This window comes from Mustelus asterias, chromosome 20 (assembly GCF_964213995.1).
Source record: "Mustelus asterias chromosome 20, sMusAst1.hap1.1, whole genome shotgun sequence".
NCBI classification, from domain to species: Eukaryota; Metazoa; Chordata; class Chondrichthyes; order Carcharhiniformes; family Triakidae; genus Mustelus; species Mustelus asterias.
The window spans coordinates 73,698,831-73,713,315 of NC_135820.1; the positions used below are offsets into that span (position 1 = coordinate 73,698,831).

Sequence of the window (14,485 nt, forward strand, 5' to 3'; positions counted from 1 at the left end):
GATAGAGCTGTGAAGAAGGCCTATAGTGTGTTAGCTTTTATTAACAGGGGGTTGGAGTTTAAGAGCCGTGGGGTTATGCTGCAACTGTACAGGACCTTGGTGAGACCACATTTGGAATATTGTGTGCAGTTCTGGTCACCTCACTATAAGAAGGATGTGGAAGCGCTGGAAAGAGTGCAGAGGAGATTTACCAGGATGCTGCCTGGTTTGGAGGGTAGGTCATATGAGGAAAGGTTGAGGGAGCTAGGGCTGTTCTCTCTGGAGCGGAGGAGGCTGAGGGGAGACTTAATAGAGGTGTATAAAATGATGAAGGGGATAGATAGAGTGAACGTTCAAAGACTATTTCCTCGGGTGGATGGAGCTATTACAAGGGGGCATAACTATAGGGTTCGTGGTGGGAGATACAGGACGGATATCAGAGGTAGGTTCTTTACGCAGAGAGTAGTTGGGGTGTGGAATGGACTGCCTGCAGTGATAGTGGAGTCAGACACTTTAGAAACATTTAAGCGGTTATTGGATAGGCACATGGAGCACACCAGGATGATAGGGAGTGGGATAGCTTGATCTTGGTTTCAGATAAAGCTCGGCACAACATCGTGGGCCGAAGGGCCTGTTCTGTGCTGTACTGTTCTATGTTCTATGTTCTATGACACTGCAGCAGAAAGGAAGACTTGTATTTTGCTAGCGCCTGTCACTGCCACAGGATGTCTCAAAGCTTTACAAACAATAAAGTGCTTTCGAAATATAGTCACTGTTGTAACATTGGAAACTCAGCAACCAATCTGTACACAGCAAGCTCCCACAAACAGCAATGGGATAATGACCACTGTTTTTAGTGATGGTGATTGAGCAGTAAATTGTGCCGACTTCCCTGTCCCTCTGTGCGGCCTTGGTTTAAGATCTTATCTGAAAGACAGTACCTCTGCCAGTGCAGCACTTCCCTTGGTACTGCGCTGAAGTGTCAGCCTTTCAGTTTGTGTCCTGGAGTGGGGCTTGAATCCGGAACCTTGTGACCCAGAGATGTGTCACTGAGCCACAGCGGACAGGCCAGAGAGAGGAGAATCCAGACTCCTAGAAAGCTGGGAGGCACAACTGTAACAGAGCAAAGAAGAGGTCGCAAAGGGGAGGAGTTGGAGGGGTCGAAAAGCCTGACAGTTTGATGTTACAATGCATCAGACCATAAATAGGAGCAGGAGTAGGCCATCTGGCCCTTTGACTTTGGCTGCTCTGATTGTGGCCCGAACTCTACTCTTCATTGTTGTCCCCCATAATCCGCGAACCCCATGTGTATCAAACATCTGTCTAATTCAGCCTTGAATATGCTCAATGAGCCAGCCCCCACTGTTTGTTGGGAAGAGAATTCCAAAGATTAACAATCTGTATGCGTACAGTTCACCCGAACATGACTATAAGGAGTACAATTTCAATGTTGGAGGACCATACAAGGCAAGATGTGGGAGGACTGCCTTTTGGGGTCCCCTGCCCATTGGAGGCATTCCCCCTCCCCACCCAAAGGCTAATCATACAACCCAACCCACTCACCGGCCTCTCAAACTTGGCACCTCCGACCTCCCTCAACCCTTGCTGGTACTTGCCTGCCAACCTCTGCCAATACCCCGGTTTCTATAACCTCCTCTGCCTTGGGGGCAGCCACGACCACTGCTTCAAGCGAGCACTCCTGGGACTACAAAACTGCCAGCCAATCAGGTTGGTCAATGGCTCTTTGTACGGTGGAGCTAATTAAAGCCTGTCCAACATAAAATGTCCAGGAGGCAGCTGGCATTCTCACTTGTAGACCCACGATAACCTTTAAGTCAGGCGAGTGGGAGGCATGGTGTCCCGTAAAGTCCGCCCTATGGAGATGGAAGACCACCTGTAGAAGGTGCATCCATTCACACATTGCCGCATGACCTATGAACCGGTGGTGGTGGCCGATGTGGGGGAAGCTGCCGGATGCTATTCCCACGTTGCAACAGGCATATGGCATGTAAGAGCGGTTAAAGTTTATTTAATAGTCACAAGTAAGGCTTGCATTAACGCTGCAATGAAGTTACTGTGAAATTCTCCTAATCGCCCCAGTCCGGCGCCTGCTTGGGTCAATGTACCTAACCAGCACGTCTTTCAGACTGTGGGAGGAAACCCATGCAGACGGGTGACCCACCCGTTATTTAGTCCAACTTTAGATGTTAATATTCTATTGCATCTCTCTGGTTAAACTTTATGTTGATTTAGTCCAACTATGTTGGGGAATTGTTATTTCTGAGTGGAAAATGCTAGTTTGACCTTTACTGTTTCCACTGCGTCAGTTATGTATTTTACTGACTCCAAGGGGGTTCTCTTGCCAGGTATTGAGTGCCAATTCTGTTCACCTATCACCTCTGTAATTGCGGATCTACAATGGCTCACAGGCCAGGAACATTTTGTTTTCAAAGTTCTCACTATAATTACACATGTTCTAGAGAGCTTCACACCAAGGTCACCTCACTGCATTATGTAGTTACTTAGTAACACCTACAATACAGTACAGCTTATTGTGCCTGCATTCCCCTCAAACATCACCCATGCTTTTGTTACATATAGACGCGACTATTCAAATGCTCCATTAGCTAGGTGGTGTATTATTGTGTGGTTGTGCAGGAATGATGACACAGTTTAATACAAAGGTGCTCAATCTTTGGGGGCGGCAGGGTGGCGCAGTGGTTAGCACTGCTGCCTCACAGCGCCAGGGACCCTGGTTCGACTCCCGGCTTGGGTCACTGTCTGTGTGGAGTTTGCACGTTCTCCCCGTGTCTGTGTGGGTTTCCTTTCGGATGATCCGGTTTCCTCCCACAGTCTGAAAGACGTGCTGGTTAGGTGCATTGGCCATGCTAAATTCTCCCTGAATATAGCGTGTCCCCAAACAGGCGCCGGAGTGTGGCGACTCGGGGATTTTCACAGTAACTTCATTACAGTGTTAATGTAAGCCTACTTGTGACACTAATAAATATATATATTATTTAAATTGATGCTTTTGTGATGAAATATAGCTTCTAAGCCTTTTGGCTAAGATCACGTCCAAGATGGGGCTTTTCCGGTCAGCTTGGATCTAGTTTGTCTCTCTTGTGGGGGCCATGAATTCAATTTGAATTTGGTGTTTGGAGTAAGCAGGGAGATGGATTCCGGTCTGCCCAGTCCAACCTGAGCACTGGCTTTGTAACTTCAAGAATGGAGTAAAAATTTTTTAAAAATAGAGATATAATTAGGTGGAATAGTAATTTGTATATAATTAGGACATTACATTTTAGTTAATACAAATAAATTTTAAGAAATGGAAAAGGATTAATTTTCCCCCAGCCATCTTACATCTTTGCGAGCGCGCACACGCTCTCTCTCATATATACACACACGGTGGGATTTTCCGGCCGCTCTGGCCCAAGACCGGAAAGTCCCACCCGAGATCAACAGTCCTTTGCATGGACCTGTCCCGCCAACTACAATTCTCGGGGCAGGCGGGAAAGGAAAATTCCACCCACAGCCTCTAAAGCCTAATTTAGAATTGTAATGATCTCAACAAGGCCCATGAGATAGGCCTCTTGGAGTATGAGCTCCCTGATTGAGGTTATCCTAAGTTAATTTGATTTTGTTTATTTGGTTGGCGGGGGGGAGAAAAGAGTTTTCTGATTGAGGTAATGATTGCCTGCCCAATCAGAGAGTTGTGCGTGTGTGCACGTGAGTGTGCGCGTGAGTGTGCGCGCATGTGCGCGTATATTGAGACGTGGCTACTGACATTCCGGATCCTGACTTTGCATCTGAAGCACTCTTGGGAATGGGGACAAGTCTGTAAATAAAGGGGATCTGGTGAAAGGACACCGGCCTCGGAGGAGTTATTTCAGGAACAAATGAGCATTATGTAATGGTTTTACAATCCACTTGTTAAGAAAAAACTTTTCTTTTGAACATGGGTACCCTGGTGCAGGCTGTTACAGAACAGATAACTGTTAGCAACAAGGAATGTTCAAATGTTAATAACATAAAGAGAACTCATTGAAGGCTAGCACCGGTGAGTACCGCTACTTTGTGAATCAATTTGTTCAAATCAACTTCAAAGGAATGTTACCATCTTTATTGAACCGTACAAAGAAAAGAGTTTGAGCTTTTGGGTGCCTAATCATGAAAAAAAATCTGAATTCTGTGCAAAGTTTCAAAACCGTTTTACAAAAAACACATTATGAATGTAAGGAACAAGTAAAAATCGACAGAGGGATCGTTACTCGAAGGCGTTGCAGACATTTAAGTTAAAGTTCATTTGTTCATGTCACAAGTAAGGCTTACATTAACACTGCAATGAAGTTACTGTGAAATTCCCCTAGTCGCCACACTTTGACGCCTCTTTGGGTCAATGCAATCTAACCAGCACGTCTTTCAGACTGTGGGAGGAAACCAGAGCACCCGGAGGAAACCCACACAGACACGGGGAGAACGTGCAAACTCCACACGGACAGTGATCCAAGCTGGGAATCGACCCAAGCTGGGAATCGAACCCAGGTCCCTGGCGCTGTGAGGCAGCAGTGCGAACCACTTTGCCACCGTGCTGCCCATTTGCTGACCGATAAAAGTTCGGACTATAGAACAAGACAATTCTCCACAATTATTGGTAATGATTCAGTTGTTAAGGATAGAGCATTGAGGATAAAAGGGAAGCAACTTGCACAGAGACCACGTCCCACATTTACGAAGGATGATCTCATTCAATTAGAAAATGTATAAAGTTAGGAACTTATACTTCAGAGTTTTAACCCTCAAATCAAAGTTTCTCATTTGAGCCAAGCGAATAGTTGGGTACGTTTGAGAAGCCTTTTGCTCGGGGCATTTAAGGTGACACTTTTGGATTTTGATGAATATTCTATACTTTTTGACTGTAGTATCATAAGAGTTTTAATGTTTGGATTCTCGATTGGAACTAAAGATTATGATCTTTAACATTACAATGTACTTAGTCATTTGAAGTGTATTGCTTACGTTCTGAAATAAATTTGTAAATAAGTTAGTAAAATATAAATTTCTCATGTTCTGTGTACCACTCCAAAAAATAACTCGCTCTATATTCCTAAGTAGGGATATACGTTTTTGAAGAAAGACCCCATGACTTATAATATCCGGGTAGATGCTGGTTAAAAGCAGTTATTTGGAAGAAGATAACATTCTCTGTTAATTAACCTCTTTGAGGGAGAAATACTTCCATCTTTTCAGTCCCAGACCAGTGCCTGAAGCAGCTGGGTATTTTAAACTCAGATGAGGATTGTTGTCAGTGAGGTCTTCCCAATTTAGAAAAGCCACATTAAGGGGTTATGGCTCCAATTCATTTCAGAATGGTGCACAATGTTTGAAGTTGTTACGGAATCCCATGCTTAGGGTTTGTGTCTGAAATGTTTATTTTGTATTCATAAGAGTTCATAGCATTCATGTCGAGAGGGCTAGAATACAAGAGCAGGGATGTACTTCTAAGGCTGTATAAGGCCCATTTGGAGCATTGTGAGCAGTTTTGGGCCCCACATCTAAGGAAGGATGTGCTGGCCTTGGAAAGCGTTCAGAGGATGTTCACAAGAATGATCCCTGGAATGAAGAGCTTGTTGTATGAAGAACGGTTGAGGACTCTGGGTCTGTACTCGTTGGAGTTTAGAAGGATGAGGCGGGATCTTATTGAAACTTGCAGGATACTGAAAGGCCTGGATAGAGTGGACATGAAGAGGATGTTTCCACTAGTAGGAAAAACTGGAACCACAGGGTACAACCTCAGGCTAAAGGGACGATCCTTTAAAACAGGGATGAGGAGGAATTTCTTTAGCCAGAGAGTGATGAATCTGTGGAAACTCGTTGCCGCAGAAGGCTATGGAGGCCAGGACATTGAGTGTCTTTAAGACAGAGATAGATAGGTTCTTGATTAATAAGGGGATCAGGGGTTATGGGGAAAAGGCAGGAGAATGGGGATGAGAAAAATATCAGCCATGGTTGAATGACGGAGCAGATTCGATGGGCCAAGTGGCCTAATTCTGTTCTTATGTCTTAGGGTCTTAAGTGTTGATGGAATGCTGTACTGCAATTGGTTATTGAACCAGATTTAAGCTCTAGAGATCAACTCCTGACCCAGATTTGTGGAACTGAAATCCGAACCCCCTCCAGTTGGTATTGGGGTTTGAAAATTTCCTTTAAAATTCACTGTAAATCCCAGCTGAAGTTCGGTCTCGACTTGATGACAAATCCCAAGGAAATTAGCTCAGGTTTTCCATTAGGTGATGCTATGGTGGCACAGTGGTTAGCACTGCTGCCTCACAGCGCCAGGGACCCGGGTTCGATTCCCGGCTTGGGGGTCACCATCTGTACAGAGTCTGCACATTCTCCCCATGTCTGCGTGGGTTTCCTCCGGGTGCTCTGGTTTCCTCCCACAGTCCGAAAGATGTGCTGGTTAGGGTGCATTGGCCGTGCCAAATTCTCCCTCCGTGTACCCGGACAGGTGCCAGAGTGTGGCGACTAGGGGATTTTCACAGTAACTTCATTGCAGTGTTAATGGAAGCCTATTTGTGACACTACTAAATAAACACGACTTGCTTCAACAGAGGAAATAATACTGTTTCTGATACTCCCTCAGGATCCGGATTTGAGGTAGAAGATGTTAAGATACAGCATGTTTAACACTTTTATCTTTGACTTTGCCAGGTCATGGGCCGTTTTCCCACCTGTTTGATGGAAAATTTATCCCTCTTACTCGGAAAGATTCAACATGGAAGGTAATGTTATTTGTCGAGTCCTAGATGTGCTGAGATGTACACGGAACGATGCAGTGAGCTGTCATTAACGTATTGCCCATGTTAAATAGGATTCGGTTAAGACTCCCAGTGGAATTGAATATTGTTATGGTTTTCCTGTCACTTCTGGTTCTGACATTGGCTTCTTGCCGCTTTGACACTGCAGCAGTGAAAGCTTCCCACCTTCCCGTTGGAAGCATCCTAAATGAGTTAAACAGTCCCGACCCAGTTTGTGGAGAGTGAGGGCCTCGCCATATAACTGCCTCCACCTGCACGTTCACTACTTGTACATGGGCTAAAAAGATGGAGAGCGTGAGAGTGGGAAGCTCTCTCACTAAATCCTCTGGAACACTCTTCATCACTATCCACTCTTAGCTGGGCAGCCACTCTTATCAGGCCAATGAATATCGCCATAGGAACCGATTACTGAGGTGTTGCTGGGAACATACTGAGCGAGTTGTTTATTCCGGGCAGTTTGGAAGTATCTCAGCACAGATTTGCTGAGATCTGCTAAATTTAGGCAAAGTTTGGCTTAGAACTTTGGGGGGGGATTTCCCAGCCTGGTTTTCAGTGAGCCGGAATGGTGGTGGGGGTGGAGAATCGAGAGAGATTCCCAAAATGGCGCTCTCGCCGGCGGATTTCCCTGCTCAACTGTCCCTGCCATTGATATAATAAAAGCTTGGGAACCCCATTCCCTTGCATTTAAATATCATTATTGTTATTCCCTGCTGTATCACCCCCCACCCCCTTCATCAGCAGGGTTTACAAATGTCTTTGACAGATGGGGACCTGGCAATCGATCCCTACTGTGGGGCACAGTTAAGTACCTTCCCCCAGGGGCAGAGGATCATGCCCAGGCAGCACCCTGGCTTCCATTAGGAAAGTTTGGGGTGCAGGTTGGGGGGGGTAGTTTCCTGAGGAGGGGGAAGAGTCACATGTCTTTGAGGGCATTCCAAGTGGGTGGGTGGGCCCTGAGTCCATTGGGGGAGGGGGGGGGGGAGGGGATTCTGTGGCATATTTGTGTTTTTATTTTTACTTTACCATGTCAAAATATTGGTGGGGAAAGCTGGCAGTGAGGCAGGCGGGCTACACCCTGCTTTTAAAGTAAAGTTTATTTATTAGTCACAAGTAAGACTCACATTAACACTGTAATGAAGTTACTGTGAAATTCCCCAAGTCGCCACACTCTGGGTCAATGCACCTAACCACCTGATTTGATACATTGTCGAGAAAAGAGAAAATCCCGCTCTTGAACTCTTCATCTCTCTGAATGTTTATTTCGATGTGTTATGGAAATGGTCACTTCAACTGTTTAGCTGTCTCTTTTGTACTCTTTGTTCTACATTAAAATCGATGAATCCTCAGCCATGTACACTCTGAGATGTGGAGATGCCGGTGTTGGACTGGGGTAAACACAGTAAGAGTTTTAACAACACCAGGTTAAAGTCCAACAGGTTTATTTGGTAGCAAATGCCATTAGCTTTCGGAGCACTGCTCCTTTGTCAGATGGAGTGGAAATCTGCTCTCAAACAGGGCACAGAGACAAAATCAAGTTACAGAATACTGATTAGAATGCGAATCTCTACAGCCAACCAGGTCTTAAAGATACAGACAATGTGAGTGGAGGGCCTGTCACTGTAATCTCACTGGCTGTCCTGTCTGGAGACAATACACATCTCTTTAACCTGTGCTTAATGCTCCCTCCACTCACATTCTCTGTATCTTTAAGACCTGGTTGGCTGTGGAGATTCGCATTCTAATCAGTATTCTGTAACTTGATTTTGTGTCTCTGTGCCCTGTTTGAGAGCAGATTTCCACTCCATCTGACGAAGGAGCAGCGCTCCGAAAGCTAATGGTATTTGCTACCAAATAAACCTGTTGGACTTTAACCTGGCGTTGTTAAAACTCTTACACTCTCAGAGACACAGTGCAGGTGTTCAGGTCAACTGGTCCTTGCCAGTGTTTATACTCTACACATGAACCACCTTCTGCCCCCTTTTGTCTAATTCAGGGTATATCAGAATACCCTTCCTGATGCTATTCACCTTAACTACTCCCTGTGGTAGCGAATTCCACATTCCTTAGCGAGTGGTTAGAATATGTGGGGCGCGATCTTAACCACCCGTTCACGCCACGCTCCCGCTGCAATGAAGATGAAGGATTTGGCGACAGGCCAAATCTCCGTTCACTGCAGCGGGATGGGAAAATCCCGCTGGCATGAATGGTTGGAAAATTCCTGCCGAGGTTTCTCCTGAGTTTCTGACGGATTTATTCGTGACTCTCCTGTATTTATGGCCCTCTGGTTGAGAATCCTCCAAATGTTCTATCTGGGATTGGGAGGGTTCAGTGTAAGTAAATGTGCCCCGATTTTAAGTGTGTGATACTGTCAGCTTCATTTGTCATTCACTTGCGTTGAACGCTGACCCAATCTTCCTCCTTGAATCTAGCACGAGGATGCTTCGTTGTCCATGTTTGAGCACTTGATCAGATTCAATGGGTTGGATGGTGTTCTGACAAACCATGGCCTGGAGTTACCAGATGACCTTGTATTTATCAAGGAGCAGATCAGAGGGCCAATACCTGATGTGAGGAGCAATGGTGAAGGCTGTAGTACAAACTGTTCGGTGGTAAGTGACCCCATCGAACCAAGGGAAAGGGAGGAGGGAAGGTGTGTGAGAGGTGGCTGGTTTTATAAATACACTGGTGGCACCGTGGCAAAGCCCCACCACAGCAGCTGGTGGAATTTTAAATTCAATTGGTAAATGTGGAATGTAAATCTGTCTCAGTAATGTGGCATGGTGGTTAGCACTGCAGCCTCACAGCTGCTTCATGGCGCCAGGGACCCGGGTTCTATTCGCGGCTTGGGTCACTGTCTGTGTGGAGTTTGCACACACATTCCTCCGGGTGCTCCGGTTTCCTCCCACAGTCCAGAGATGTGCAGCCTCAGTGGATTGGCCATGCAAAATGTGCGGGGTTATGGGGACAGCATGATATGTTAGAGCTCAGACAAGTCGTTTGTTGTTCGTGGCACAGAGATTGAAGGTAGTGTGGATGAGAAAGAAGAAACCAAGGCATAACTCTCAGTATTTACTCTGTCCTGAGGGTTCAATTTTTGTATCTGACTCTGGTATCTTGTCTTTTCAGTGGCCATACAAGGGCCGGCCCAGAGAGAAGGGTTTTCTGTATGAAATTGTCGCCAACAAGAGAAATGGGATTGATGTTGATAAGTGGGATTACTTTGCCAGGTAAGCCTGCTCTCTCAATCTCTCTGATCACTTAATGATCAACATTCTTTCATCTATGTCTCCTCACTGCAGGAACTCAAAGGCTGGGATTTTCCAGCACCCGGCAGGGATGGCTGTCCAAACTTTCCCATCCCGGGGGTTGGAAAATCCCGCTCAAAGTTAATTTAAATCGGGTGTATCAGTTCTGGCCACTCGTACCGTGCTTAAAGAGGAGACTTTTTTATATTTGTTCCAATTTCCTTTCTTCTGCTCCTGAAGGTTTTGCTCTTGCTGGGGTGCTGTTCCACAGACACTGGCGTCTCGCCTGAGTAGTGGCTGTAAGTGTGTAAATGTTGGCTGGCTGTTTGACTATATGGGGAATCACGGTTCAGCCTGACTTTGAACTCATTGGCTGTTGAATATGGGTGTGCTTCCCACCAGCTGTATAGCCAGGAAGGGAGAGTCTTGCCTGATTTGTTGGCTTGGCTGCGAGCTAATTGAACATGAATTGGTAATCCAGCCTGTGACCATTTGATCCACAGGGACACCTCCCCACCACCCCCCCACCAGATCCCTTGATCCCTTTAGGCCCCGGTGCTTTATCTAATCTCTTGTTGAAATCACACAATGTTTTGGCCGCAACTACTTTTTCTTGTAGTGAATTCCACTCATTCGCCACTCTCTGGGTGAAGAAATTTCTCCTCACCTCAGTCCTAAAAGGTTTACTCCTTATCCTCAAACTATGACCCCTAGTTCTGGACTCCTCCACCATCGGGATCACGATGACTTGTTTGTCAGTAGTAGCCTTTTCCACTGCTGCATTCTCAACGTGATTTCTTGTTTAAGACATTGCATGATTAAGGGTTGCAGAAGCTTGGTTGTATTCCCTTGAGTTTTGAACATTGCGAGTGATCTGATCAGAGTATTCAAAATGATCAAGGAATCTAAGAGAGTCAGTGTAGAAAAGCTGTTTCTTTTGGTGTGGGAATCCATGGGACTAAGAGTAGACACTTCTGCCTCCCACCTGCCCTGCCACTCACTGAGATCATAGGTGATCTGTACCTTACTGACCTCCATCAACCTACCTAAACTCATCAACCTTTTATCTTCTTGGCTCACCAAATTCTGTTGACCACAGATTTAAATTAATTGTGACCACCCTTTGTGAAGACTTGTTTTCTAACTTGTCTCCTGTATGTCCTGGCTCTGATTTTAAGGGTTAGGTTCCTTGTCTTAGACTCCCTCCTCCAGTGGAAATTATCTCATACTATCCACCCTTCCCGACTCCTTTCAAGATCTTAAAACCTAAGTCAAATGATTCCTTAACCTTCCCTTTTCTGAGGAACACAAGCCCAGTTTATGTAATCCTCATAATCTAACCATTCGGCCCTGGTAACGTTCTGGTGAATCTTCGCAAGCCTGGTCTATCCTTTTTGCAAGGTACAGAACCCAGACCTGTGATTGAACCAGGGCATTGGATAACTGTGGCACAACTTTGCCCTCCCTCTTGTACATTACAGTTCTCTGGGTTTAACAGTGAAGATCCTATTAGCATTGTCATGGAGTTTTACAGCATGGAAAAAGGCCCTTTGGCCCATCATGTCTGTGCTGGCCATCAAGGGGCAGCACAGTGGTTAGCACTGCTGCCTCTCAGTGTCAGGGACCCGGGTTCAATTCCGGCCTCGGCTCACTGTCGGTGCGGAGTTTGCACATTCTCCCGTGTCTGCGTGGGTTTCCTCCGGGTGCTCCGGTTTCCTTCCACGCTCCAAAGATGTGCGGGTTAGGTTAATTGGTCATGCTAAATTGACCCAAGTGTCAGGGGGATTAGCGGGGTGGATGTGTGGGGTTGCGGGAATAGGACTTGGGTGGGATTGTGATCGGTGCAGACTCGATGGGCCGAATGGCCGCCTCCTGCATTGCAAGGATTCTATGAGCTATCTATTCTAATCACATTTTCCACCACTTGGTCCATAACCTTCTATGCTATGGCATTTCAAGTGCTCATGTAAATACTTCTTAAAGTGTTTGGGTTTTCTTTGTACCTTTAGCATTTTATTGATCTGTGTACTTGGATCCCTCAATATCTTTGTTCATCACTTTTTTCATCATTTAGACAAAATAGTCTGAACTATCTTTTTTGGGTCTTAAATAGATGGCCTCTTATCTGCCACACGATCATCCATTTCCTGAATCTATCAATATCTCTCTGTAATGTTAGGCTGCTGTATGTATTACTGACGATGCCAATAGTCTTTTGTCATTGGCAATCTTGGACATATGACTCTCTGTTGCATTAATGCGTGTGGTCAGTGTTTGAGACCCAGCACTGATGGAGGCCATACAGTCCATCTTGCCAATGCAGGCTCTTTTGAAGGAGCAGTCATGCTTAGTCTAGAATCACTCTATTTGGGCACAGCCCTGTAAACTCTTCATCTTCAAGAACTTGGTCCAACTCTCGTTTTATGAAATATCCACCAACTTTTCAGGAGTGTTCCAGGGAACTCAGATTGAAAAAGTTCACCTTGCCTCCTGTTCTGCATCTGAACCTAGGCCATTTATAGAAATTGAAGAGTTAAAATGGCCCCCAAACTGATCCTTGGAGAACACCACTGCAAACAACCTCCCTGTCTGTATATATAAATAACCCAATCCATCCAGTAGCATTAGCACCAGGGACGGCACAGTGGTTAGCACTGTTGCCTCACAGCGCCAGGGACCCGGGTTCGATTCCTGGTATGGGTCACTGGCTGTGTGGAGGTTGCATGTTCTCCCAGTGTCTGCGTGGGTTTCCTCCGGGTGCTCCGGTTTCCTCCCACAGTCTGAAAGACATGCTGGCCAGGTGCATTGACCCGAACAGGCGCCAGACTGTAGCGACTAGGGGAATTTCACAGTAACTTCATTGCAGTGTTAATGTAAGCCTTTCTTGTGACTAATAAATAAACATTATTTTAAACATTACTTTTCTCCTGCTTCCTGCCACTGAGCCATCTTTGAACCCATGGGCTTCCAACTTCTTAATAAACTTCCTGTATGTAGAATGCCCCTCGAAGGTCTACTGATCAACCTTCTCGGTTACCTCATCAAAGAAGTCAGTCAAGTTAGTCAGACATGATTTGCCTTTTACAAATCGCTGCTTGTATCTCCTTGATTAACTCATTGTCTTTCCAGATAAAAGCTTTCTTCTTGAGTCTGATGGATTTTCAGTAGTTTTCCCAGTGCCGGTGTAAGGCTGACTAGCTGGTGGTTTCCTTGTTTATCCCTCTTCCCTTTCTTGAATCGTGGCATTCTATCAGAAACTCACCACTCCTCCAGTATCCTTGTATTCAGCGAGGATTGAAAGATTTTGACCAGTCCCTCTGTTGCTTCTACTTTTTTTTTCAGTAACTTGGGATATGTTCCATCTGGACCAGATGACTTGCCAACTTGCAGAAATAATCTTCCAAATACATCTTCTATCTCTTGTAATCCCATCTAGAATTTCATTGCCTCCATTCAGTGTAACTTTCACATTATGTGGCAGCACAGTGGTTTGCAACGCTGCTTCACAGCTCCAGGGACCTGGGTTCGAATCCTGATTCGGGTCACTGTCTATGTGGAGTTTGCACATTCTCCCCATGTCTGCGTGGGTTTCCTCTGGGTGCTCCGGTTTCCTCCCACAGTCCAAAGATGTGTGGGTTAGATGGATTTGCCGTGCAAAGTTGCCCCTTAGCTAGACCCCCTGACATTAAGGTAAATGCATGGGGTTATGGGGATAGGGCCTGGGTGGGATTGTGGTCGGTGCAGACTCGATGGGCCGAATGGCCTCCCTCTGCACTGTAGGGATTCTATGATTGTTTCCTTTGTGAAGACATAGTACTCATTTTCATCCTTTGGCCAAATCCTTTGCTTTTTCATGAAGATTTTCCTTTGGATTCTTCATATGGCCAACATTTTCCCTCGCCACATCTTAGATTTTATACAATTATAACAACACAGAATTAAATAATGGAGTTACATTTAAAATTCCCTTGTCTAAAGGGGAAGTTCCTGAATGAGGAAGCCAGTGGAATGGAAAAGAAAGTGATTAGATCTGGAGCCTTTAGGAATGGAGTCGGGGTCCAATTTTCCCCTTGCCGGGGGCTTATTTCCAATTTGAAAGTATAAGCTGGTTTCTTCATTTGGAGATTGTGTGATGATTCAACAGAACGTGTCGTCACCTTTAATTGAGTTGATGTGAAGGCTGGGATTGATGGTGTCTTGTCTTGTTTCTGAAGGGACTGCCATCACCTGGGAATCCGGAACAACTTTGACTTTGCACGCTTCATCAAGTTTGCTCGAGTTTGTGAGGTTGGCAGAAAGAAGCATATTTGCACTCGAGATAAGGTGATGTCTATTGTCAGATTAAATGGACAGTCTTGTTAGAGCTTTTGTTAATAAAAACCCTGGTGGATTTTTCACTCCGCACAGGCACACTAAACCTATTATTACACCTGTATTCGC

General features: G+C 45.5%; 1 protein-coding gene across 1 annotated transcript in view; it reads left to right on the top strand.

The window, feature by feature from the left end:
* LOC144508636 (deoxynucleoside triphosphate triphosphohydrolase SAMHD1-like) overlaps window positions 1-14,485 on the top strand; it is a 59,300-nt gene that overhangs the window by 17,656 nt on the left and 27,159 nt on the right. The window contains exons 6-9 of the mRNA XM_078236854.1: window positions 6,694-6,764; window positions 9,230-9,409; window positions 9,927-10,027; window positions 14,260-14,368. Coding sequence (XP_078092980.1) covers window positions 6,694-6,764; window positions 9,230-9,409; window positions 9,927-10,027; window positions 14,260-14,368 — 461 coding nt within the window. The remainder of the gene's footprint in view (window positions 1-6,693; window positions 6,765-9,229; window positions 9,410-9,926; window positions 10,028-14,259; window positions 14,369-14,485) is intronic.